Source organism: Alosa alosa, chromosome 6 (genome assembly GCF_017589495.1).
Source record: "Alosa alosa isolate M-15738 ecotype Scorff River chromosome 6, AALO_Geno_1.1, whole genome shotgun sequence".
In the NCBI taxonomy this organism is placed as follows: Eukaryota; Metazoa; Chordata; class Actinopteri; order Clupeiformes; family Clupeidae; genus Alosa; species Alosa alosa.
The window spans coordinates 938,591-965,597 of NC_063194.1; the positions used below are offsets into that span (position 1 = coordinate 938,591).

The 27,007-nt window shown below is 43.1% G+C and overlaps 2 protein-coding genes across 3 annotated transcripts in view; one reads left to right on the forward strand and one right to left on the reverse strand.

The window, feature by feature from the left end:
- The window catches only part of LOC125295541 (serine/threonine-protein kinase tousled-like 2), a 28,556-nt gene extending 8,200 nt beyond the window's left edge, over nt 1-20,356 (forward strand). Inside the window, exons 8-19 of the mRNA XM_048244854.1 lie at nt 620-712; nt 3,844-3,954; nt 8,649-8,785; nt 9,017-9,169; nt 9,657-9,723; nt 12,566-12,607; nt 16,340-16,395; nt 16,768-16,937; nt 17,709-17,847; nt 17,937-18,048; nt 18,826-18,933; nt 19,336-20,356. Coding sequence (XP_048100811.1) covers nt 620-712; nt 3,844-3,954; nt 8,649-8,785; nt 9,017-9,169; nt 9,657-9,723; nt 12,566-12,607; nt 16,340-16,395; nt 16,768-16,937; nt 17,709-17,847; nt 17,937-18,048; nt 18,826-18,933; nt 19,336-19,509 — 1,362 coding nt within the window. The 3' untranslated portion in view covers nt 19,510-20,356. The remainder of the gene's footprint in view (nt 1-619; nt 713-3,843; nt 3,955-8,648; nt 8,786-9,016; nt 9,170-9,656; nt 9,724-12,565; nt 12,608-16,339; nt 16,396-16,767; nt 16,938-17,708; nt 17,848-17,936; nt 18,049-18,825; nt 18,934-19,335) is intronic.
- Nucleotides 20,357-20,401: 45 nt separating this feature from the next.
- Nucleotides 20,402-26,192, reverse strand: becn1 (beclin 1, autophagy related). 2 transcript variants are annotated; one of them, XM_048245361.1, is made up of 12 exons: nt 26,126-26,192; nt 25,464-25,660; nt 25,298-25,362; nt 24,827-24,885; nt 24,573-24,663; nt 24,197-24,333; nt 23,394-23,588; nt 22,900-23,046; nt 22,522-22,671; nt 22,112-22,172; nt 21,616-21,758; nt 20,402-21,390 (listed from the first exon to the last, which is right to left on the reverse strand). In XM_048245361.1, the coding sequence occupies exons 2-12, from the start codon at nt 25,588-25,590 to the stop codon at nt 21,222-21,224; spliced, it is 1,344 nt and encodes a 447-aa protein (XP_048101318.1). In that variant the 5' UTR covers nt 25,591-25,660; nt 26,126-26,192; the 3' UTR covers nt 20,402-21,221. The 2 variants fall into 2 exon arrangements, with proteins under 2 accessions (XP_048101318.1, XP_048101319.1); XM_048245362.1 differs by having other exon boundaries at nt 25,464-25,627; nt 26,126-26,148.
- Between the last annotated feature and the right edge of the window lie 815 nt (nt 26,193-27,007).

Genomic DNA, 27,007 nt, shown 5'->3' on the forward strand with positions numbered 1-27,007 from the left:
TGTACCCAATTTTGGTTGCAGTTCCACCAGAGTTCCACTGGGGGCGATCGCCTTGAGTGCAGAATGAATGGGAGTCAATGGAGCTAGACGGCTAAATTTGTCTCTTTCACCTGATTGTCGTTGACAAATCTCAGATTTGATTGTAGTTTGTATAACTTCAACATGGGTTATAGGTCAAAAGTTAAATGAACGAGTACTTATGTCCTTTTGATTTCTTACAGGTTGGGTCGTTGTTGCCCATAACACGCTAGCATTGTGCTAATGAATGACGCCATTGACACGCTTTGAAAGGCTTTTAGAACAATTAAGTGACTTTAAAAAATATAATACTCAACCAAGTGTATTTTCTTTGCCTCCCCTTACGAATACAATATTCAAATTACTTGAAAAAAAAGTATAACCTGAGAAAAGTGGATTTTGAGGGGTACAGCTCCATAGTCCTCCATGCATTCTGCACTCGTGGACGAGCGCCCTCATGTGGAACCACAGGAGGAACTGCAACCAGTTCAGAAACCGGAAGTTTTCCGAGAGTGGCAGTTCTCCCCTTATTAGACATTCTCTGGTCTTCCCATCACCTGCCCTTTGACCTCTCACCCCTGACCCCTGTGTGACCTTGCAGTCGGAGCTGACCTTGGAGAAGCTGACGGCGCTGGAGAACAACAAGAGCTCCGACCTGGAGAAGAAGGAGGGCAGAATAGATGACCTACTACGGGTAACACACACACACACACGCACGCATAAACAATCACACGCATAAACAAACACACATATAAACACACACACATATCTAGGTTATCTAGACATATCGAGGCTACACAAAGCCTTGACTCAGGGGTATAAGTTAAGTGGTACTATGATAGCAGTTATGTGATCTATTTGTCAAACTAGGCTTTCAGCTCAGATCTGTGTGCGTTCTCGGTGTTGGGATTATGTTGGCCAATCGTGAAACGTGGAGACGCACTAGACCGCCTATATTAAAAAACAATTACTTCCGCATTTATGAGCGATAGCGCAATCTACACTACGGTCATTTTTAGTGTCTAGCCTATAAATAAAAAAAATCGATTGTCATCAGTTGTTGTATGGTATGCACGTCCATAGTGGGATATTTGCACGCACAACACTATTAAAGCGTATTCGAGATCCAAAATGTTTGTAGAGGCGGAGCTCCACCTGTAAGATATATGGCAGAATCCTACACGTGAGAACTTCGTTTTTCAAGATAATTGATTGGTCAGTGGGCGGTAGTTTTACACGATTTGAGCTATAACTTAGCACATAACCTGGGGGGTATTCCATCAACCTTGCTAATAAAGGCGGCGCTTAACAGAAATAGCCTGGCTTGAACTAGCGTAGACTTTCACTTGGGGCTCCATTAACTCAAGTTAGCGGCATCTTGGTCTTGTTTATTCAAGCAAGGTTTAGTTCAGCTTCATCTCTGCTCGTGCACGAGGTAGAAAAGTAGACCAAAACAGTAGATTGACAAAAAGACGATATATGTCGTAAAATTAAGACAATACTAGACTATTTCTGTTTGATAGGTAAGCGCCATCTACAGGATTTTCATCGAAAGTCATCAAATTTAACATCGAGAGAAAAAAATAGATTGCCTACAGAAATTGGAGAATAATGAAAGCATACATTTAAAACAGCAATGCTAATGGTTTGAAATCAATTGCGAGTTTTATAGGCTTCACTCTTGAACACATACAGTCTTGAACAAAACGAGTGAATGAATAAATGGTATAAACTTAAACATCTTTGGCATATATTCAAAACTATCTATAGCCTACGTTCTTATATTAAAAGAGTTCACTCCAAATTATTGTCTAGGTTTAGGTGGTCATAAAATAAATTTGTATCAACATAATAGCCTATTGTCTCCCATAAGTCCCAAAGTGTTTGAAATAAAGTTATCTGAAATGCAATGGCTTTCAATTCAATTTATGCCTAGTATTTAATCTGTGTAGCACACAGTTGATTTGATATTCATGAACAATCGTTGACACATGAAGCAGTTTTAATTATTAGCTGCCTAGGCTACAGAATAATTATCCTTTGGGTTGCATCAGATATAATATAGCCCCACTGGCAAAGCGGTCACTGAACAGCCTACCAAATGTGCATGACCCTTTATCAGCAGTAGACATATGTCTTTCATCAAAGATTATAACTAAAAATGCCATTATCAAGGTGATAAACAATGTAGCCTTAATACTTCGTATGGAAAGCGAACCTGCGAACACGCAAAAATGGAATTCCTTTCCTATGCCGTTTCGCTGCACGTTACACCACCACCGAACGCAAGTGATACAGAGTAGCACAATTTCTAGAACCACACGCATGTGAAGTTCAAACAATTTTAATCGCATTATCTTCATACATTCTTTGGAGCTAGTGAATGTGTAAATCCATGCTTGGTGCACTGTCGGAAAAAAACATTTCTATAGGCCTACTTCTATTTTTGAAGTTGTAGGCTACAGGTAAGATTGCAAAGGGGCAGAAAATTTCCGGTAAATTTCCGGAAACTTTCCGGAAACTTACCATGGGAAGTTAAGATGGGGAATTTTGGAAATATTCCAAATTGGAAACTTTAATGGAATTAAAGGAAATTATGGGAATTAATTGGAATTTACGGGAATTAACTGGGAATTTTGGGTAATTCATTCAAACTGTTTCATATATAAACATTAACATTTTGTTTCGTAAAAAGCAATATGATTTGAATGTTCGTATTTGCTAGCGGGAATCCCATTCTCTGCCTATTGTTTACTGTGTGCTAAACTAGCAACACTGAACTGCCCAAGATACACCACACCACTCAACAACAAAATCCGATTGGTTGGAACCTTTTTTTTCCCATGCACATGAACGCACCATAGGTTTCCTTTATGTCTAGCCTATGCTGATTGCTGTGTGTATGTGATTGACTGATGTGCAGGGTAGAAATTCGACTGAAATTGCATTAAATCAGGTTGTTTTAACTAATATTATGCTCTCAAGATGGGGTTTTGTCCACTACATTTAAGTTCCCTGTTATAGACTAACTTGCCATATTAAAAATTCCCAGTTTATTCCCATTAATTCCTGTTTATTCCTGTTAATTCCCATATATTCCCGTTAATTCCTATGGAAAGTTTCCAACTTTGAAAATTCCCGGAATTTAGCAACCCTAGCTACAGGTGACGACAGCACAGGTTGACGGAACCATCTTTTTGGACTCGTTTTCCGAATGATTGGTATTTTTTGCAACACAGCTTAATTTAGCTTGAAAGTTAACCTGCTACGGAGCAGGTTAGTTCTGTGGCATAAATTCCCATGGTTACCAAGCTGGGCTTCACGTTAACCTCATTAATGGAACGGAATTCTCACTAAAATTAGCGAGACTTATCGAAATAAGCCAGGTTTGCCGGGGCCCAGGCAAGCCAGGAGGTTGATGGAATACCCCCCTGCTCCCAATCAGGTTTGGTTGACAGCATAAGACACCATGGTGATACGGCGACGCTAAAACATAGCCACTTTCGTGTCATAGCATACCCTGGCTTTGAGCGCAACATACCTCGCTAACCCACTAATCGAGATTCATAGTATAGCCCACTGCTGCGGGTAACACACATACACGTACATAAACAAACACAGGTATAAACACACACATACACACACGCAGATGCATAAACAAACAAACACAAACAATGGATGACCTACTGCAGGTAAACTCATGCACACACACAAACACAATTAACACTTAATTACAGACGCACAGTGTTACATCTTGCATTATGTGTTTTTGTGTGTTTATGCACAATGTGTATGGAAAGATTAATGTTGATGGTGTGTGTGCAGGTGAATTGTGATCTGCGCAGGCAGATTGATGAACAGCAGAAGATGCTTGAGCGCTACAAGGAGAGGCTCAACAAGTGTGTAACCATGAGCAAGAAACTTCTCATAGAGAAGGTGAGTGTGTGTGTGTAAGATAAACTGATCTTACCACAGAGCAATGTTCCCTCTAAGCTGCGTGCGGCCGCGCAGACCAGTCAAAGTGGCCGCGCAATAGATTTATCAGACCGTGCACATTTTTCAGACCGCACAAAAGTTTTTTTTTTTTCAGGGGTTAAAAATCTGAGCATCAACGGCGTAGGCTAGGTAATAAACATTTAAACCATGTCTGAGAACCAAGCCGGATGTAGCCTAAGTTAGAATGTTTACATATAAAGTATCCTTTAAGCTACTCTAGGCGGGCCCTGCTCCAGTTATGTAGTAGGCTACCATGGTGAAAGGCAGAGCAGATGCCCCAGAAAAGGTCTGCCTAACGTTTAAACATGAGTGGCTAGATGAAATACTCCAATCTGACACAAAAGATGGTCCAGGTAGGAAAAAAACTTTCAGACATATTTACGAAAGGAGTGGCGTGATCTGCAAATTCTGCTTGGAGGCAAAAGCGAAAGGAGAGTTCGCTCGTGGGAAAACTTGGTCTTAAAGGAACACGCCACCCAAAATCAGTAGTAATATATGTTCTTACCTTAACTTTCACGAGTTGAGTCATACCTCTCCCGCGTCGGTATGTGCACTCAAACGCTCTGGCGCGCGGCGCGAATGTGTTAGCATGTTGCTATGCTAGCGGGCTCTGCCGTAGCCGTAGAGGGAGTAAGATGGCATTAATCAAACACATCCACGTTTCCCTACTTAAATACAGTTGCACAAGTAGTTGATAAAAATGTGTAAGGTCACACAACATGAAACGTGACGATTTTCCAAGCGAATAAACAGGAGAACTACAATGTGTGGCGCAATAGCACTTGGGAGTACTTCGACCTAGGTAGTAATATTAATTAACACCTAATTGTTTGGCCTCAATGTGTCCAGTTACATAGTCTGTCTGTTCTTAGTCTTGGATTTTGTGAAATAAATGTCTAAATATCACCTGTTTGCTGCAGCTTCGGTCTGCACGTCCTTTTAAAACAGCATCTTTTTCTCTCTCGAGCATTTAATCTGCTGCCGGCTTGTCTCTCCACGTCGTCCAAAATGCTTGATTGCATTGCATTCTCCACTTTTTAGCTAAATTTTCATGTACCACATCAGCATTTTTGTTCAGTGAATCTTTTGTAAATTGCTTTACAATTACCGTCGGGCCTATAGGTCATATATAGTCATTCACATTTTACTTTACGCACTGGCATGACGGGGTGACTCCCATAGGCTACAACATAGCCAATGTAGGACTTTAGCCTTTCAATATATTTGCTGCATTGGATCAGTCTTTCTAGAAAGAACAGGCAAGAGCTTTCTAGCCTCACGCCAGCAGCCAAGATCCCATATACATTAAAACACAGCGGATGGCGGGCGGGTGCGGTTTTGAAAATTGGTCAAAAAACTTTGCTGATGGATGGATTAAGTTTTGCTATGCAGTTATGGTTGAAATAATAGCCCATGAGCGCATCTCTAGTGTGTGTGCCTCTCTCTCGCTCAGAGGGGAGGGGGAGGCTGAGGGGTCGATCAAGCATGGATTCTAAACTCTGTGGTGGATAGGATCTACAATTAGGTGTTAATTAATATTACTACCTAGGTCGAAGTACTCCCAAGTGCTATTGCGCCACACATTGTAGTTCTCCTGTTTATTTGCTTGGAAAATCGTCACGTTTCATGTTGTGTGACCTTTTTTTTTTTTTGACACATTTTTATCAACTACTTGTGCAACTGTATTTAAATAGGGAAAACGTAGATGTGTTTGATTAATGCCATCTTACTCCCTCTACGGCTACGGCAGAGCCCGCTAGCATAGCAACATGCTAACACATTCGCGCCGCGCGCCAGAGCGTTTGAGTGCACATACCGACGCGGGAGAGGTATGACTCAACTCGTGAAAGTTAAGGTAAGAACATATATTACTACTGATTTTGGGTGGCGTGTTCTTTTAAGGACATTAACTTGGACATTAAGACTTAGACATGGGAACTCGATCAAATTCTCCCTGAAACTAATAAATCCTGAGAGAGACGAATTCAGAGAGCACAATCCGACCCTGAACAAATAAAATTATTAATCGACAATGATGGTAGCAATTAACACCAACATGTCCATGTTATCAGTTCAGGATACACGATCATATGGCACGATGCTTGTGCTTTATATTACATTTCGGAAGCAAACTGATTTCAATTACTAGACGTTTTTTTCTGGAATCATTCAACTTTCAGGATGCCCTGCATAAAACATCCTTGATGCCATTACCAAGTTCTATGAAGACCATGCAAAATGGTATGTTTACTTCAGATCGTGCTTAAAGGCGCCAATCAGCGATTACGACTGAACGTCACATCTGTTGATGTTCAAACAAAACAGAGAGCTAACTCGCTACTCCCTTCCCCTCCCTCCCGTGCATTTGAAACTCTCATAAACGCGCATCTCATCGTTTATTGGTTGGAACACTTTATTTTGCCTTTGAGTGGTTGCCAACACTTTGGCAACCACACGTTGGTAGCAATTGTTTTTGTGTACAGATCTCGGAGCCTAGGCTGACTACAGAGACACGATTTTTTGACGGCATGCTTATGGCAGACAGCTAGCGGATCGTTATGAAAGATTAGATGAATTTGATAATTTATGTTTGGGCCTTTTTTGTGCCTGATCGCTGATACAATCTTTAATGTTGGGCAGACTTAACCCTTAGAACCCGATTGTCGCAAAGTGCGTCAAAAAACACACCCTTTCTTCTCTTACATTGCTCCGCGACTGTTCATCGCAACGAGATAAAACCTTTATTGCATGACAGAGAAGAATTGGGGCTTTCCAAAGAGACTACACACTGTCTGTACGATCAAGTATAAAAATAAAAACAAATCATGAAATTAAATCAAATTGCATCATATTTACAGTCTATACTTCTCTGCGTTCACCTGCGCACCCATTACTCTCTTTTGAATTACTCACGAACCCGTGATCGCATAGATATGGCAAGCATATCAGATGAAAGAGGAGAAACAGGGCTATCCATTGGTACCATGGATATCAATCTTTCTGGCTTATAAAACAGACGAAGTGACTGCAAAATATTAACGCCATGTACACAAACCAACGCTGCACACCCATTACTCGGAGTAATTATCAAAAGCGGAACCGTGATCGGATAGATATGCCACCGTTATGTTAGATGAAAGAGGAGACACAGAGCTATCATTTGATGCCAAATACATCCTTCTGGGTTATAAAACAGGAAGTGACAGCAAAATAATAACTTCATATAGCTGGACTTACCCCATGTTTTTGTCTGTTTTTGTGCATGTTTATAATCCAACACTATCGTGTGTTTCTCTATGGCAAAACATGTTCATAATCCGGTTTTGAGATCCTAGCAAATTCCTGCATGGCATCCAATTCAAGGCTCATGTTGCATCCCAATTTGTTCAACAAAGAAACACCTTTTTGCCTTTACTTTGTTCATGGCAATGCAGTAAAAGTTGAGAATCATCATGAGTGCATACACCATAGTCACACATGCTAACAGGCAAACTTGGGTCAAGTCAGGTCAGATCAGTTCGTGTCACAGATATGGAGCGCAGAATGGTCATTTTTCAACGCTAAATAAAAAATGGCATTTATTTCCGTAAGTCACACACCACATATTTCTGTAAATTGCTCAGCCCCAGAGTATCCCTCCAACATGGCAATTATATTGCCCGTTTCAGGACAGTCTGCCCTACACACACATGAAATGCATGTAGAGCTATGAGCTTGCTGTGGTGCGATACAGGTCAAAAATATAAGAATTTTTATAATATGATTTTTATATTTTAATTCTTTAAAAATCTAAATAAAATCAATGCTAGTACTAATACATGAAATGAAAAGATCTGGATAGCCTAGACTCTGCTGAAAAAAACAATATATAATATGTGTGTGTGGCACTTACAATGACCAGAATAAATCCTTATGAATAAAGGTAGTGAAAATGCCCTAAAATCAGCTTAGGGTTCTAAGGGTTAAAGGAGTGGCTGCTTTACTGAAGTGTCAGGTACCGCACCTGACAAGATGAGCCACATAGCCAGATAGGCGTATCTCCCTCAATGAAATTCAAATGGCATGTTTTGTAGCCTAGTTTGTTGCAAACCACTCCAATTATAAAATTGTTTAGGCTACCTTTAGGAAAATGACGCCATGTCAATTTAATAAGCACTGCATTAGCATTTTTTTTTCACTGAAGTTCCACTTAAATGTACCTGCTGAGAAATGACTAAACACCTTGGATACTTATATAATGATGTAGATAGATAGATAGATAGATAGATATCATTATCAGTCATAACCAGTGAACCAGTCATCACCTCTCTAAACCTTATTGAAGTTCAACCAAAGATCCATTAAGTTCAACTAAACTGGCTGGTAAAACACCATCATTAAAATGTTCCACAAGTCCAACCATTATAAAGGATATTGAATAAATATCAACCTTTTTAGACATATTGATGCATTTGCGGTCATCTCTTTGAATTCCCTATGGCTAATAATAATAGATAATATTATAATCTAATAGATTGCGTGTAGAAGAGTAGCATGTAAAGCCTTTGTGTGTGTGTGTGTGTTTAGTCTAAGCAGGAGAAAATTGCGTGTAGGGAGAAGAGTAGCATGTAAAGCCTTTGTGTGTGTGTGTTTAGTCTAAGCAGGAGAAAATTGCGTGTAGGGAGAAGAGCATGCAGGACCGGCTGCGTTTGGGTCACTTCACCACCGTCAGACATGGGGCCTCCTTTACCGAGCAATGGACAGATGGATACGCCTTCCAGAACCTCATCAAGTAAATCATCCTACACACATACACACAACACATCACTGTGAGACAAAGCTACCTTCACTGAGTGGACTGATGGCTCTGTCTTTTGGAATCTCATCAACTTAGTACACAAACACACACACACACTCACTCACACTTCAGTATTCTTGATGGGTGTCTCTCTCTCCTCTCTGTTTCCCTTAAACCTAAATAAACCCGCCCCATGGTGCACCTTCTGTGTTTCCACGGTAACAGGCAGCAGGAGCGCCTCAACTCTGAGCGCGAGGACATTGAGCGGCAGCGCAAGCAGCTGGGCAAGAGGAAACCGCCCTCCATGGCGCAGACGCCGCCGCCCAGCGTGGAGCCCAACAAGCGCAAGAGCAAGAGCAACGGTCTGGAGAACGAAACGTGTGTAGCCCTCCGCCGGCCGCTCTCACTAGCACACGGCTTTACTAGGTCCTCTGCTCTCTAGCTGTCTGGGATTCGCCACTCTGCTTTACAATGCAGCTTCCTGATTCTCTCTAGATTCTGACATGGGGTGGAGCGGGGGAGGGTCAATCATAACCCACCGAAATCCTCATCAAGCATCTGCGACAGAGTCTGATGCCAAAAAAAGAAATGGCGCCTCACTTTCTAGAATCCATCTCTGCTAGCACTAGCTAACACCAGGAAGTTCCACTGAACAGTAATGAGCAGAAGGTGCATACAGAGGAGGAAGTCAACATCATTACTTGTCTGTTCTGTAATGTCACAGACTAGTAGAGACAGAACTTTACATTAGGCGATTTGCTACATCATGGATATGTGCTGCACTTAGTTGTGCCTTAGCTGCCTGTAGTTCATCTGTGTGTGTGTGTGTGTGTGTGTGTGTCTGTCTGTTTGTTTGTTTGTGTAGGTTATCACTAGCGGAATACCATGAGCAGGAGGAAATCTTTAAGCTGCGTCTTGGGCACCTGAAGAAGGTAACAGCGTGGTACATGCCTCCTTCTCTCCCTCCTTTCCTTTGTACACATAAAGGGCTGATTTCAGCCTTTCAATGTATGTGTGCGTCAGGGACTGAAAACAATGATTTTCATTTTGGTTCGTTCTGAGCAAAACCAGTATTTTTCCTGCTCCAGTGTTCTAAGGACTCTCCTCTAAATGGTAACCGGTTAGAATGTTATAGAAGAACAGTTAATAACGTTCCTTTAAAAATGACATTGCCTTTACAAATTGATTTATGGCCAGTGGCACAATACTATAAGCTTTTTTTTGCCCAACAGCCTTAAAGCTTAAATCAAAGCATATTATCAAAGCACATTAGATATCAAGGCTAACTGTTTAAAACACTGTTCAGGCATGGAGCGAGATTTGAAAGTAGGCAATTAGCCACCTAATAAATGTCTGATAGCCTGACTTCAGGCACAGTAAATGTCCTTGCATTAAGCCCTGTAATAGCCTAACCCAGTGGTTCTCAAACTTTTTCTTTCATTCCCCACTTTGATCAAGGGGGCATTTTCGAGCCCCACCTGTCCCTCATCGCTCTAAGAAAGTGCATCAAGCTTAAAATTGTCACATTTATTGAAATAACGACAAGTTCTATGTCCTCTTCAGCAGAGTTAAAATCAGCTGGTGCTGCAGATAAATAAATACATAATGTGCCACTAAGTTAAACACACATATTTCTGTTTTCCAGCAACATATTAGCAAGCACAGGCCAATATTTTACAGCATTGTACAATATATTCAATGAAATAGCCTACCATCATGCTGCATTAAATGGATCCATAATCCAGTCATACTGAGCACTGCTGGTTGGGAAATATTTTTGAAATAAACTTTGCAGGGATGTGATGTAGGCCTACTGTTTAATAAATGGGATCACAAGAGTGGCTCCCGAATCAGACGTTTCAGCGATTTCACTCAGATTCTCAAAGGCATTAATATACTGTCGTGATCGAGGCGCCTGTCCATACCTCGAGTTTTTTGGTGAATGCAGTAATCTTATCTGCTAGGTGAGGTAGGTGCTTGTCTTTGCCTTGTAACTGGAGATTTAACTCATTGAGCTTTCCAAATATATCGCTAAGATAGGCCAGCTTCATCACCAATTTTCATTAGTGAACGTGCTTGCAGATTCGTATGCGCTCTTCCTCCAAGAAGAGGCGACACAGAGCTCAAACACACGCGACAGCACTTTACCTCGGGAAAGCCACCTTGCCTCGCTGTGAAACAGTAGGCTACAGCTCTGTGGTCAGCTCCCATCTCCTCGCAAAGTGCGGGGATCATACACGCTTTTAAGGGCCAGGTCTGGATGAAATTCATAATTCTCACAACCTTGTTCAAAATCTCATTCAGGTCGGGACTAAGCTGCCTTGACACGAGCGCTTCCCTATGAATAACACAGTGCATCCATTGCGCACCGGGTGCTGCCTAGGCTACAGATAAAAAAAATAAATAAAAAAACTCCTGTTTTCACGTCAGTTCGCGCCCCACCTGGCATGTCTCTGCGACCCACAGTTTGAGAAACGCTGGCCTAACCTATGTGTGGCGCTACCAACTGTATGGCAGGCCTATAGATATTTTCCTAGTGTCTCTGGTAGCCTATGTTATATTTCAGGAATTTAGGCTATATACTTGGAAAAGGCAGTTAGATTGTGTTGGATAGTAGGTCTAGCATATTATACAGGGGAGATACCGATTCATAAAATCCGACTAAATTCATCCTATAAGGCAGGGGTATTCAATTAACCTTCAGCGAGGTCCAGTTACGGAAAATTTCCTCAAGCAAAGGTCCGGAGCATCATAACGTTTAACGTGTGTGTATAGGCTATGTATTGTATGTGTGTGTGTGTGTGTGTGTGTGTGTGTGTGTATGTATCCTAGTTGTAGGTTTAATGTGAAATAAAATAAGTAGCCTAAAAAGCAACATTCCAAATGAGGAGAATAAGCAGGATAAGAGTAATTGGGGAGAAAAACTGAGTAGCCTTGGCTATTTTTAAGATATGTTTTATATTCTGTGGTCTCAGTTTACTGGTGAATGGGTAGGCCTAGCCTACCCTATGCTTGCTCAAAATATATGCTTTGTCTAGTAGAGGTGCTTCAAATTGGCGCTTTTAAAAATCGCCCGCCTCAGAATACCATGAGAGTCGGTCCAGGCACCGAGCGAAACAATGCACATCCATAATGCCAAATACAATGCCATGGTAGCCTATTTGGTTGGCGTTATGGATAACAATTTTTCGTGGTATTACCCGTGTTATATAAAGCTCTGTACTCACTGTCTGTAGCTTTCTCCTGAGCAATCCATGATTTGAAAATACCTTTACTTATAAGCTAGCAGATATCCACCTTTTTTTCGTCGATCTCCCTCTCTCACTCGTTTCGAATCGGTGAACTCTTATGCTTAGTAACTTTACTCACTGACTCGACTGAAAATCTAAATTGAGCTATTATGGTCTGGGTCGGTCCTGGGGATCCACGTCCGGGGGGTCGGTTCGGACAGCGATCACTCATTGACTACCTCTGCTATAAGGGGTCTAGGGAACACTGTGTGGGCAGGTGACTCTCCAAGCCTATAAACTTTTGAATAATATTCAAAGAAAGATTAATCGGAAAGATGAATACCGTTATTAACTGGTTATCTAAAATTGAAAATAGCGTTTTCAGTCCGAAACAAGTGAAATTGGTTTTGTAACCGTATTCGGTTACGTTCATCCAAAAACTGTTTGTTTTCGTTCTTTGAACCGTTTCTAATTCCTGCTGTGTGTGTGTGTGTGTGTGTGTGTGTGTGTGTGTGTGTGCGCCTGCCTGCCTGCCTGCCTGCAGGAGGAAGCTGAGATCCAGGCAGAGCTGGAACGGTTGGAACGCGTAATGGAATGGAATGGAATGGAATGGAATGGAATGGAATGGAATGGAATGGAATGGAATGGAATGGAATGAAATGGAATGGAATGGAATGGAATGGAATGGAATGGAATGGAATGGAATGGAATGGAATGGAATGGAATGGAATGGAATGGAATGGAATGGAATGGAATGGAATGGAATGGAATGGAATGGAATGGAATGGAATGGAATGGAATGGAATGGAATGGAATGGAATGGAATGGAATGGAATGGAATGGAATGGAATGGAATGGAATGGAATGGAATGGAATGGAATGGAATGGAATGGAATGGAATGGAATGGAATGGAATGGAATGGAATGGAATGGAATGGAATGGAATGGAATGGAATGGAATGGAATGGAATGGAATGGAATGGAATGGAATGGAATGGAATGGAATGGAATGGAATGGAATGGAATGGAATGGAATGGAATGGAATGGAATGGAATGGAATGGAATGGAATGGAATGGAATGGAATGGAATGGAATGGAATGGAATGGAATGGAATGGAATGGAATGGAATGGAATGGAATGGAATGGAATGGAATGGAATGGAATGGAATGGAATGGAATGGAATGGAATGGAATGGAATGGAATGGAATGGAATGGAATGGAATGGAATGGAATGGAATGGAATGGAATGGAATGGAATGGAATGGAATGGAATGGAATGGAATGGAATGGAATGGAATGGAATGGAATGGAATGGAATGGAATGGAATGGAATGGAATGGAATGGAATGGAATGGAATGGAATGGAATGGAATGGAATGGAATGGAATGGAATGGAATGGAATGGAATGGAATGGAATGGAATGGAATGGAATGGAATGGAATGGAATGGAATGGAATGGAATGGAATGGAATGGAATGGAATGGAATGGAATGGAATGGAATGGAATGGAATGGAATGGAATGGAATGGAATGGAATGGAATGGAATGGAATGGAATGGAATGGAATGGAATGGAATGGAATGGAATGGAATGGAATGGAATGGAATGGAATGGAATGGAATGGAATGGAATGGAATGGAATGGAATGGAATGGAATGGAATGGAATGGAATGGAATGGAATGGAATGGAATGGAATGGAATGGAATGGAATGGAATGGAATGGAATGGAATGGAATGGAATGGAATGGAATGGAATGGAATGGAATGGAATGGAATGGAATGGAATGGAATGGAATGGAATGGAATGGAATGGAATGGAATGGAATGGAATGGAATGGAATGGAATGGAATGGAATGGAATGGAATGGAATGGAATGGAATGGAATGGAATGGAATGGAATGGAATGGAATGGAATGGAATGGAATGGAATGGAATGGAATGGAATGGAATGGAATGGAATGGAATGGAATGGAATGGAATGGAATGGAATGGAATGGAATGGAATGGAATGGAATGGAATGGAATGGAATGGAATGGAATGGAATGGAATGGAATGGAATGGAATGGAATGGAATGGAATGGAATGGAATGGAATGGAATGGAATGGAATGGAATGGAATGGAATGGAATGGAATGGAATGGAATGGAATGGAATGGAATGGAATGGAATGGAATGGAATGGAATGGAATGGAATGGAATGGAATGGAATGGAATGGAATGGAATGGAATGGAATGGAATGGAATGGAATGGAATGGAATGGAATGGAATGGAATGGAATGGAATGGAATGGAATGGAATGGAATGGAATGGAATGGAATGGAATGGAATGGAATGGAATGGAATGGAATGGAATGGAATGGAATGGAATGGAATGGAATGGAATGGAATGGAATGGAATGGAATGGAATGGAATGGAATGGAATGGAATGGAATGGAATGGAATGGAATGGAATGGAATGGAATGGAATGGAATGGAATGGAATGGAATGGAATGGAATGGAATGGAATGGAATGGAATGGAATGGAATGGAATGGAATGGAATGGAATGGAATGGAATGGAATGGAATGGAATGGAATGGAATGGAATGGAATGGAATGGAATGGAATGGAATGGAATGGAATGGAATGGAATGGAATGGAATGGAATGGAATGGAATGGAATGGAATGGAATGGAATGGAATGGAATGGAATGGAATGGAATGGAATGGAATGGAATGGAATGGAATGGAATGGAATGGAATGGAATGGAATGGAATGGAATGGAATGGAATGGAATGGAATGGAATGGAATGGAATGGAATGGAATGGAATGGAATGGAATGGAATGGAATGGAATGGAATGGAATGGAATGGAATGGAATGGAATGGAATGGAATGGAATGGAATGGAATGGAATGGAATTAAATCGAATGGAATGGAATGGAAAGGAATGGAATGGAATGGAATGGAATGGAATGGAATGAACCCGAATGGAATGGAATGGAATGGAATGGAATGGAAAGGAATGGAATGGAATGGAATGGAATGGAATGGAATGGAATGGAATGGAATGGAATGGAATGGAATCAACTCGATTGGAATGGAATGGAATGGAATGGAATGGAATGGAATGGAATGGAATGGAATGGAATGGAATGGAATGGAATGGAATGGAATGGAATGGAATGGAATGGAATGGAATGGAATGGAATGGAATGGAATGGAATGGAATGGAATGGAATGGAATGGAATGGAATGGAATGGAATGGAATGGAATGGAATGGAATGGAATGGAATGGAATGGAATGGAATGGAATGGAATGGAATGGAATGGAATGGAATGGAATGGAATGGAATGGAATGGAATGGAATGGAATGGAATGGAATGGAATGGAATGGAATGGAATGGAATGGAATGGAATGGAATGGAATGGAATGGAATGGAATGGAATGGAATGGAATGGAATGGAATGGAATGGAATGGAATGGAATGGAATGGAATGGAATGGAATGGAATGGAATGGAATGGAATGGAATGGAATGGAATGGAATGGAATGGAATGGAATGGAATGGAATGGAATGGAATGGAATGGAATGGAATGGAATGGAATGGAATGGAATGGAATGGAATGGAATGGAATGGAATGGAATGGAATGGAATGGAATGGAATGGAATGGAATGGAATGGAATGGAATGGAATGGAATGGAATGGAATGGAATGGAATGGAATGGAATGGAATGGAATGGAATGGAATGGAATGGAATGGAATGGAATGGAATGGAATGGAATGGAATGGAATGGAATGGAATGGAATGGAATGGAATGGAATGGAATGGAATGGAATGGAATGGAATGGAATGGAATGGAATGGAATGGAATGGAATGGAATGGAATGGAATGGAATGGAATGGAATGGAATGGAATGGAATGGAATGGAATGGAATGGAATGGAATGGAATGGAATGGAATGGAATGGAATGGAATGGAATGGAATGGAATGGAATGGAATGGAATGGAATGGAATGGAATGGAATGGAATGGAATGGAATGGAATGGAATGGAATGGAATGGAATGGAATGGAATGGAATGGAATGGAATGGAATGGAATGGAATGGAATGGAATGGAATGGAATGGAATGGAATGGAATGGAATGGAATGGAATGGAATGGAATGGAATGGAATGGAATGGAATGGAATGGAATGGAATGGAATGGAATGGAATGGAATGGAATGGAATGGAATGGAATGGAATGGAATGGAATGGAATGGAATGGAATGGAATGGAATGGAATGGAATGGAATGGAATGGAATGGAATGGAATGGAATGGAATGGAATGGAATGGGCCAAACTCTACGACATTCTCATTGGACACTGACTCGTAAGACACGCCTTTTGCTTATCACACAAACCCCTCCCCATCCCACCTGCACTTCCCTTTTCCAATAAACCATGTGGTCATCTAGCCTCTCCTCCCTCACAACAGACCCTAAATGGGTTTATCTCCATAGTTCAACCAATATGGACCAATTCAAAGACCAATATGGCACACCTCAATTCTCAATTTTCTTATTGACTGAAAGACTGAGCTTACCACACTAGGATCAAACTGCTGAAGTTTGAGATCCGGGAGAACAAGGGTCAGCGAGGGTTCATTAGTCATCAGACCATGCTGCTTTTGTTTGCTTGTTTGTTTGTTGTTTTCTCCTGGCTCCCGTGGCGTAAACCCGTCTGTGTTGATGTGCTGTTCCAGGTTCTGCACAGTTCTGGAGTACTGCGAGGGGAACGATCTGGACTTCTACCTGAAGCAGCACAAGCTGATGTCCGAGAAGGAGGCACGGTCCATCGTCATGCAGATCGTGAATGCGCTCAAGTACCTCAACGAGATCCGACCCCCCATCATCCACTATGACCTTAAGCCTGGTGAGTGTGGGGTTGGGGTGGGTGGGGTGAAGAGGCCAGATGTGGGCCTCAACTGGGCCGAATCTGCTCAAGCAGGGGCTATGATCATGATGGGCCAGATTAGAGGAGGGAGATGTTTGGGACTCTGCTGACTCTGCGTGCAGACATGTGTCACTCGACAAAATATTATTCTGCTAGGTATGTATCTGCTAGGGGGTGTCGCGGCGCTTGGTGCATACATCAAAAAAGTGAAACGGCCCAGACATTGTTACATACGCTGATTGGATATCAAGTCAAAGTTCTACCAGAGTTCTACATTCTGTTGTGTTGCCCTGGTCACAATGTGTTTACTTCGTTTCGATGTGAGATGTAACGGTAGAAAATGTATAAAAATGTTATAGAAACTAGGCGAAGTTTCTTTTTGACAATTTGTTGATGGCACAGGAATATGACACAGTACAATGCCTTGACATCTGTCGACAACAATATTTTTTGTCAAGCGACACTGGGCCCATAAATTAGCGTTAAGGGTCCTTTAAGTTGAGGGCTCCTAGCAGAAGAGGTTTGGGGTTCACACCAGACGAGTTTGTGCAGTGAGAGAACTGGGCCTGTGCTGTATACTTTCAACATCTACATATGACACTCATTTAGCCCCTCTCTGACTTGTTTCTCTCTCTCTCATTCTTTCCCTGCCTCTCTATCCCTTTCTCTAATCCTCCTCTCCCTCTGTCCCTTCCTCTATTCCCCTCTTCATTCCCTCCCTCTCCTCTCGCCGCTCTCTGCTCCATGTAGGTAATATCCTGCTGGTGAATGGGACGGCGTGTGGGGAGATTAAGATAACAGACTTCGGCTTGTCAAAGATCATGGACGACGACAGCTACAATTCAGTGGATGGGATGGAGCTCACGTCACAGGGAGCTGGGACTTACTGGTACTGAACTTACACACACACACTTACACATACTCTTGCCCTTACACAATGCTTTATGTAATGCCTCTTTTGTGTATGTGTGTGTGTAGGTACCTGCCCCCAGAGTGCTTTGTGGTGGGGAAGGAACCGCCCAAAATCTCCAACAAGGTGGACGTGTGGTCAGTAGGGGTCATCTTCTACCAGAGTGTCTACGGACGCAAGGTAAACCACACAAACCCTATACACACACACCCCACTCCACACACACACACACACACACACACCACAGTATACACACACACAATAGACACACCCAATACACACACCACACATCTACATAAATGCACAAATTTGCCCGTTGATTGTATATCATTGCTTCCATAGAAGATATTCAGACCTAAGCACAACATACGGCATGCCTCATAGCCTAATAAAGCACAACATACGGCATACCTCATAGCCTAATAAAGCACAACATATGGTATACCTCATAGCCTAATAAAACACACACATCGATCGCTACTGTGCCCCTCATTCCTCCCAGTCTGCCATGATCAGTTCCCCCCTGCTTATGCTGCATCTCCATACTGTGTGGTTCTCTGATGAGCTGTGGTGTGGACAAATGCCATTGCTGATGTAGTACTCTGCTTCATTGCTCTACTTTCCCTTGGAATAGTGACCTTTAGAGCTCATCATATGCCCTCTAGATATTCTACAATACGTATCACGCATCACGTAGATAGCGGTTAATCCCTCAGACCCAGCTGGCCCAAAGCAAATACCCCCAACCCCTACCCCTTGTGAGCTGTGGTTCTTCTCAAGGTTTCCTCTTGTCAAAATGGATTTCCTTTTTTTTCTTCTTGCTCCTGTTGCCATAGTGCTTGCTCTTGGGGGTTCGAGTTTGATTAGCACTTTGAGAGATCATGCTTTGTGTATAAAAGACCACTTTATGGTCTTTTCTGACCACTCTAGCTTAAGTTGTGTTCTTGCACGTTGCAGCCCTTTGGCCATAACCAGTCGCAGCAGGATATTCTACAGGAGAACACCATCCTCAAAGCCACCGAGGTGCAGTTCCCCACCAAACCTGTGGTGTCACCTGAGGCCAAGGTACGCACGCATGCACGCACGCGTTTACTCACTCACTGGCACAGACACACTCTTACACATTGTCTCTCACTCACTCTGGAACTCTCTCACACACACACACACACACACACACACACAAATAAATCACATTAATTAATTAATTTTATTGCATACCTTCACAATGAAACACTCACCTTTCACAAAATGTTAAAATGATAATTGATGTTCACATGAAACTATATTCTCTTTAGTTCACATATTTACAAATTCCATAAATGAAGTCACCCACTCACTTTCACCTTCAGTGACACCATTCTGAAGCTAATATAGTACATTCTGTCTGCTCTGGCAGAAACCATGTGCACTGCTGAGTCTGGTGGTGAGTCTGGTGTAGTAAGGTGTGTGTGTGTGTGTGTGTTGTAGGCGTTTATCCGGCGATGCCTGGCCTACAGGAAGGAGGAGCGGATAGACGTGCTGCAGTTGGGCAATGACCCGTTCCTCTTGCCGCACATCCGCAAGTCTATGAGCGCTCCCCCTCCACCGGGCCCCCCCACACCCTCCACGTCCAGCTCCTACAACAGCAGCGCCTCCAACTGAACACACACACACTCCGTATCCAACTTCTACAACCGCAGCGCCTCCAACTGAACACACACACACACACACACACTCCGTATCCAACTTCTACAACTGCAGCGCCTCTAACTGAACACACACACACACACACTCCTACAACATCAGCACCTCCTCCAACTGATCTTATACATACATGCTCATGTATACCCAACTCCCATGACCACCCTAAAGCACATACGTTGTCCACTAATACCAACTTCCAGCTGCTAAATAGTTACCACACACACACACACATATACAGTATGGCAAGGAGCAGTGGTGGGAAGCTGAAGAGCTTGAAGGTGTAGTGGGGACCCAAACTTGGTGTCAGCTTGGTGTTTTTTAAGAGCTTGGACGAGACCACCACTAAGACCACAGAAGATGCCAGTCTCATTTGAACTCTAAAGTTGCTAACGAGGCAGTAGAGACCTCTCCTGAGGGATGCTGTTTCAGACACAGACACTAGAGGGTGCTGTTTCACCCCAGAAAAGTACTGTGCCACCTGCATCCTGTGACGAGGATGCTGGGACTTCTTCATGGATTTTATTAAATGCAGGCCCCTGCCCTTGGGCTGCCAGTGCCCAGGTGACCAAAGCTACAGGACAGGGACAGGGGAGGAGGCTTAATGGTGAGCTAGAGTGACCAGCAGCCAGGGGTTGGGGTTTGAGGGGGTTGTTTTTCCCCGCAGTTTTCAAGTTTTGTAATGATTTTTTTTTAATGTTTTGAAATGTTTTTTTTTTATTATTTATAAGATGTGAGGTTTGCCTCAGGACTCCCCTGCAGACCTTTAGGGTGAGAGGCATTCTCATTAAACTCCTTTGCCAGGTTATGGAACGACTGCTGTGGTTACTGCACTGCACCCACACACACAGGCTCAGTTTAACAAACTTTATTGGAACAGTTTAACATTGCACGGTACAGCAAAACTTGTAAGGTGTTCAAAAACAGATCATGTCAGAGGGAACTCATACACAATGAGAAATCAACATTCTAACTCGCACCCTAATGGACCATGAGGGCCATTTTCTTTTCTTCAGTTAAAGGAACACGGCAACTTTTTGAGAAATTAGCCTATTTGCTGTCTAGTTGGAGTTGGATAAGAGGATACAAGCTAATTTCCCCAAACGTTTGCGTGTTCCTTTAAATCCAGAGGATGGACAACTCCATTATGATGGCATCTTCACTGAGTCAGGACACAGTCTGTATGTAGCAGTTGCTTCCTCTGTAAAGTGATTTACTGTTGTAGGGATAGACAGTCTCTTCCAATGACCAAAGGCCCTCTTTTAAGAGGTCTCCTACAATGAACAGTTTAGGGGTAATCTCCTGCGATGACATCTACACTTACTCGCATCAGTCCCTTTCCCAAGGGCCTTCTTGGACAGCAGCCATGGTGACCACTGCTTCTCAGCGGCAGAGGTGGGGTCTTTCCTCTAACTACTTTTTAGGTCCTCCGTGCTCGGAGAAATTCTAACATGTTTGGCCATGAGTCAGTCTAGCCATGTAGGGTCACTTAAATAGTTCTAGCAAATTATACTGAGTGGTTAACATACTGTCTCTTCTGCATCCACGCACACAATGTCCTGGGTCACTGGCACTTGATCATAACTTATTCTAGCATTTCAGTAATTGTAGTGAGCACAAAGGTCCAAGTGTTTCACTCACACACACACACAGGCAGTGGGTGTCCGGTTGTCCTAGCGGTTGTAGAACTGAGAGGACACCCAGGCGAGCCCCCACTTGAGGTTGGTGAGCATGAACTTGAGTGCTTTGGTCCACTGCTCCTCCGAGTTGAACTGGGTCTTAATGGAGTAGGAACCGCCACTCCCGCCCGTGTCCTCGATCTTCCCCTTCTCCACGTCCATCCTAAACACACACACACTTTACTTAACTACACATCACATGCAGTGCATGCTCTTTACACACACAGGTGACTAGATGCATAAACACCTGCATGTATCTTCTCCATTGTAAGCACACAAAAACCGGCACAAACCTGTGTCTCCTTTCTATACCTCTTTTATAGAGCACACACACACACGTGTGTCTCCTCTATACATATCCCGTAGATTGACCAATCCCCAGACTCACCTGTATGGTAAGCAGAAGCCGGTGTCCCCTCTCTCCACCTCCTCTTTAAACTGCTGCACACAGTCCAGGAAGGCCACCATGGCGTGGTCAAACTTATTATCCCAGAAGAAGCGCAGGCCCCCAGAGCAATACAGCGGCAGCTCCTGCACACAGAGCACACACATGTGACACGTCACCACTGGATTCACACACACACATAATACAGCGTGTCAATACTGGACACGCACACACACACACGTCAATACTGGACACACAGACACACAGGGGACACGTACATAAACACTGTAGACATACAGACACACACAGAGCACACAAGTCAACACTGGAGACAGACACACACATTAACACTGGAGATGTACAGCAACACGCACAGAGCAACAGCACAGAACTGTTGTGATGCATCAGTGAGAAATGATAAATCCTGTGTAAATGAAGGCTACCTTAGACTTGTTATATGATTATAAATTGAGGAGACTCCCATATAAAAGACTTGTACCTTAGACTTGTCCGTGAGGGACTCCAGGTAGGAGTGGTTTCCGTATGGCACCAGGCGGTACCTGCAGAGAGAGCAAAACATGATCACACACTGCGTGTGTCTTTCCATGTGTATGTGTGTGTCTGTCCGAGGCTTCCTGGCTTCTTGTCTGTTTATCAGTTTGATGGTCTGGCATTTCCTGACTACCAGTTGGTGGTGGCAGTATTGTCAGTCCTGTCGCCCTTTCATCAATTTTACAGATTCTCTTGTCAGCCTGATATGTAATCTTCATACCAGACCAGTAAAGTGTTCATGTGTATGTGTGTCTGTATACAACAGCAATGTCCCAAAGTATGTCTGTGTGTGTGTCTCTGTGTGTGTGTGTGTGTGTGTGTGTGTGTGTGTGTGTGTGTGTGTCTGTGTGTATGTACCTCTGGAAGCGTAGCCCCATCTTGTTGGCCAGGGCGTGGAGCAGCAGGACAGTTTGACCCCAGGCAGCATTGATCTCATTCCACTCGACCGGAACACTCGGCAGACGGCCCAAACGGAAGTTATTTATGGTCCCAAATTGCCCACTATGCCTAACAAACACACACACACACACTTAGCCTAATGTCATGTACAAAATAAATAAATAGAATTAAGAAGGTACATAAACTAGCAATAATAAAACAACGCTATCATAATACATCTTTGCTTGACAGAACCAAACGCAGCAGATGTCATAACAAACAATATGACGTAACATAGTCCAACACAAGAGCCCCCAGCCCAACCCATGTATCCGTGCAGCAGGCAGACATGTTTACCAGATGTGGAAGGTGGCGTTAAAGACGTTGGTCTTCTTCAGGCGGTCCAGCTGGATCTGGCAGTAACGCATCTGGTTATCAACACTCTTCAGCTCATCGTCCAGCTCAAGCTGTTGCCGCTTGAACTCACAGTACTCTTTCTGGTACCTATTTGTGTGTGTGTGGGTGGTGTGTTTGTGGGGGTGGGGGTGGGGTAAGGGTGAGGAGACATCATGAGTTCCAACTAATTATAATCTACTATACATGTTCTGTCTAATTGAGTATGTTGTCCCACAAAGTGTTATAGCTTGAAATGGTCTTGCTCAAAAGCCTCTTGCCAGAATCGCAGACTCTACCATAAACACACACACACAGACAACTCGTCTTCTTTCTCTCACTGCTGGTATTCAAGTGGACACACACACACACACACCACACACCACACCACACCACACCACACCACACCACACCACACCACACCACCCCACCCCCCCCCCCAGTATCCCAGAACGCACTGTAGCTCCTCGGTGTCCAGCTGCTGGGAGTGTGCGCGTCCCTGGCTGAGGTCCTTGGCCACGGCCTCCCGCTGCAGTTCGATGGTCTCCAGCTCCTGGATGAGCACCTCCTCCTCCGCACTGAGCGCGTGCAGCTCCGCCAGCAAGGACGACTCCTCCTCCTCCTCCAGATGCGAGAGCAGCTCCAGACAGCTCCTGTGAGACACACACGTCGCCTTTAGGACACATTGCACATGTCGCCTTTAGGACACATTGCACACGTCGCCTTTAGGACACATTGCACACGTCGCCTTTAGGACACCTTGCACACGTCGCCTTTAGGACACCTTGCACATGACACCTTTAGGACACCTTGCACAAGACACTTTACTTTTAACCATGCATATGCATATGCACCATGGTTACCATGCATATCCTGCAACCAGTGCGTTGGTTGTGCATATCCTAAAACATTTACGTAATACGATCGCAATATGCACTATTCATATGAACGCTAGAGGCGGTAGTATATGTGCAGTATGTGACCGTCACATATGGGCATGCAAGACCAGCTCTATTTACGACTCTGGGTCTGAATTCTGTGGTCTGCACTCTGGTGGTGTCATCAAGTAACACGCCTGGTGCGTGCATAGGACTTGGGCAACGTTTCATTCACACCATAGCCAGTTGTGTACACAAACCTATGCAAACGCTTTTTAAAAAAGCAAGTATATCCGCAAAAAGCAAGTACACCAACTTATCAACACACTCAAAGCACATTACATACTCACACACAGGATGGCAGGAAGACAACTATTACTTACTTATAGTTCTGGCACTCGTTCTCAGTGATGTTGAGCTGCGTGTCCAGATGGTCAAGCAGTGTATCGGTGCACTCCTCACACAGCGGGTGGTCCACATCCGTCTGTCCCGACATGATGTCAAAAAGGTCACTCGTTACCTGGGACCAGACGAAGAAGCGAGGAGTGAGGAACAGAGGACACGAAATGACAGACCACTAGCACTGCTTCTCTAATTAGCACTGAAATGCAATCACAGGGGGCACACACAAAGCATACTACATAGGTGCCTGCGCATGTGTGCAAGAGGCACGCACAAACACTTGTGCACACACATTACTGACTCATTGCATCATCAGATGTTAGGTGTAAGGGGGTGAGGTGGAGGTGTGGGGCTGACCTTTAACCTCCGACTTAGGTTCTCCATGGTGCCCCCGTCTGATGCCTCGCCAATCAATGTAAAGCTGTTGGCACTCTCCGTCGACATCATCCTGCAACCAGCACAGAAAAGATCAGAGCAGCCTCCACACACACACACACGTAACACACACACACACACACACACACACACGCACAAAGATGAATAAAACTTTGTCATTAAGACAGGCCAGTGGCAATTCACTGTGCTGCCATCATCTCTGACTCTGCACATACCTGGCTGGGGGGATGTACTTTCTTGAGACTCCATCTTGCTTGCTTTCCACAAATGTCTCCTGCAAAAAATATGACAGATTGGGCCCTTTTTCAAACTGGATCCGACCCACTCCTAGTCTGAAAATAGAGTGCTCTGCGTATCACTGTAGTCAGAGCTGCAGATGAAGTGGTTGGGCAATACAGCAGCAGAGCAATGCAGAATACCCTCACAGAAAGATAGATTTATGCAAGAATAGTTTCCAAGGAAATAGCGAACATGATAAATATTTAAACACCATATAAGATAAGTGTGGAGGCAGTAATATATATAATTTAATGTCTTCCTTACACTTCAAATTATATGAGTGGGAAGTTACATTTCATATTTGGTTTTGGCCTAATAATGACATGTTAACAGAATTAGAAAACCCTGAGCCAGTCCCAGAGGTCTTGATTAACAGGGCTCTGGTTAACCTGGACCATGACACTCACCTCGGGTGCACTGTCCCCTTCACTGCTGTCGGCCTGTTTGCTCGGCGTGACTGTAACCAATGGCGCTGGACAAAGCAGGACATTTGAGACGATTAACCCACAGGTCAACGATGACTGTACACCCAAGGAGTTGTTACCTTAATGCTGGTCAGATGTTGCTACATACCTATGAGTTCGTGGATGGTGACCTTGTCCAGAACATTGAAGGAGGTGTCCAGCTTCAGAGGCTGACTGCAGCGCTGACACACGAAGCTGACCTGCGTAGTGCTGCCGGAGGACTTGGAGCCCTCCATGACTGTCTTTTGTGCTATCCTTAGATTGAAGACAGACCTTACACGACGACAACCCACGACAGCTATGAGACTGTAGATATCAACATTCAATGAAATATGTTTTTATCATGTAGTTGCGAAAAGATCAGCTTTTATCCAATCTATTCTAACATCGAACTCCAACGTTAGCCTTACATGAGTCTGCTGACTTTCTGACCAAAATCAGATCAGAGCAACCATATCAACCTTTTATTTTGTTTAAGTAGACACAATCCGATCGCAAAGCGTTGTCTTTGGAGCAAAAATTGTTTGATGTCAACAAACAGTAACGTTATATCGTTGCAGTAATGTTAGATAGCTCGCTCGCTAGATTGCTAACAGTAACTCTCAACAGTGTACGATGACTTTATGTAAAGACACATCGAACATGCTATATTTCAAGATGAAGAAGGTAATGCTGTATATCAAAACAACTAAAGAGTATGATGATAAACATGATAGAATCAGTTTAATCTATTATCAAGCGTTGATGTAACAACTATGCATGTAAACATACCAGTGTTTTCTTGTGTGGACTTCCTGTTTTGAGATCAGTGCAGCAGGAAGAGCGTCACGCTGATAATCCCCGGCGATCCGCCAATCACAGAGGGGGTTAGATATTCTAGCGTCCTGAGACATTTTGCCTCGATAAGACCTCACACTTTTTTTTAATTATTGTAAAGATAGATATATAGATCACTTTATGCAACCCTAAGGTCGAGAAGTCTGTGACTGTAGTCTACACGGTAGCCTACATTGTCTCCTCTCCCTGCATAAAGGGGAGTCTTTGTAGTTTGTTATAGCAGTGGACAGGAATGACTTTCTAAAACAGCCCTTCAAAAGTTTTTTACAGATCTATTAGGCTTTCTGATGTATGGATAGCTGTGAAGTGAGTCCAGCGCCAAGGTAGGAAAGCATTTGATGACACTCAATAATGCAGCTGGCACATAATGTAATGGCTACGTCGACTCACAACTCATGAGTCTGTCCATGCAGATAGCAATAATGCTGACTAGATGGCTTGGTCTCTCTCAGGTCTTTCTTGGGCTTGACAGTGGTTGTGTTTTTGCACTGATTGTACCTGCAGTAATGTCAACATGTAGGTAGAGAACTAATAGACACAATCCCAAAATGCCTATAACAACAGATCCCATAGCATGAATCCCAGCGCAAGAACAAGGCAATGGCACAGAAAAACTACCCTTTTATGGGAAGAAACCAAGCAGAACCGAACTTAGGGTGGAGTGAGGCCGGTCCAGTAGCCTGCACAAAGATCAGTTTGACTCAATAAGAGTGATGCAATATGCATCGTATAAAATTAATATTATATTATATTATATTATATTATATTATATTATATTATATTATTATTATTATTTTCAAAGTTGTTTGATGCAAA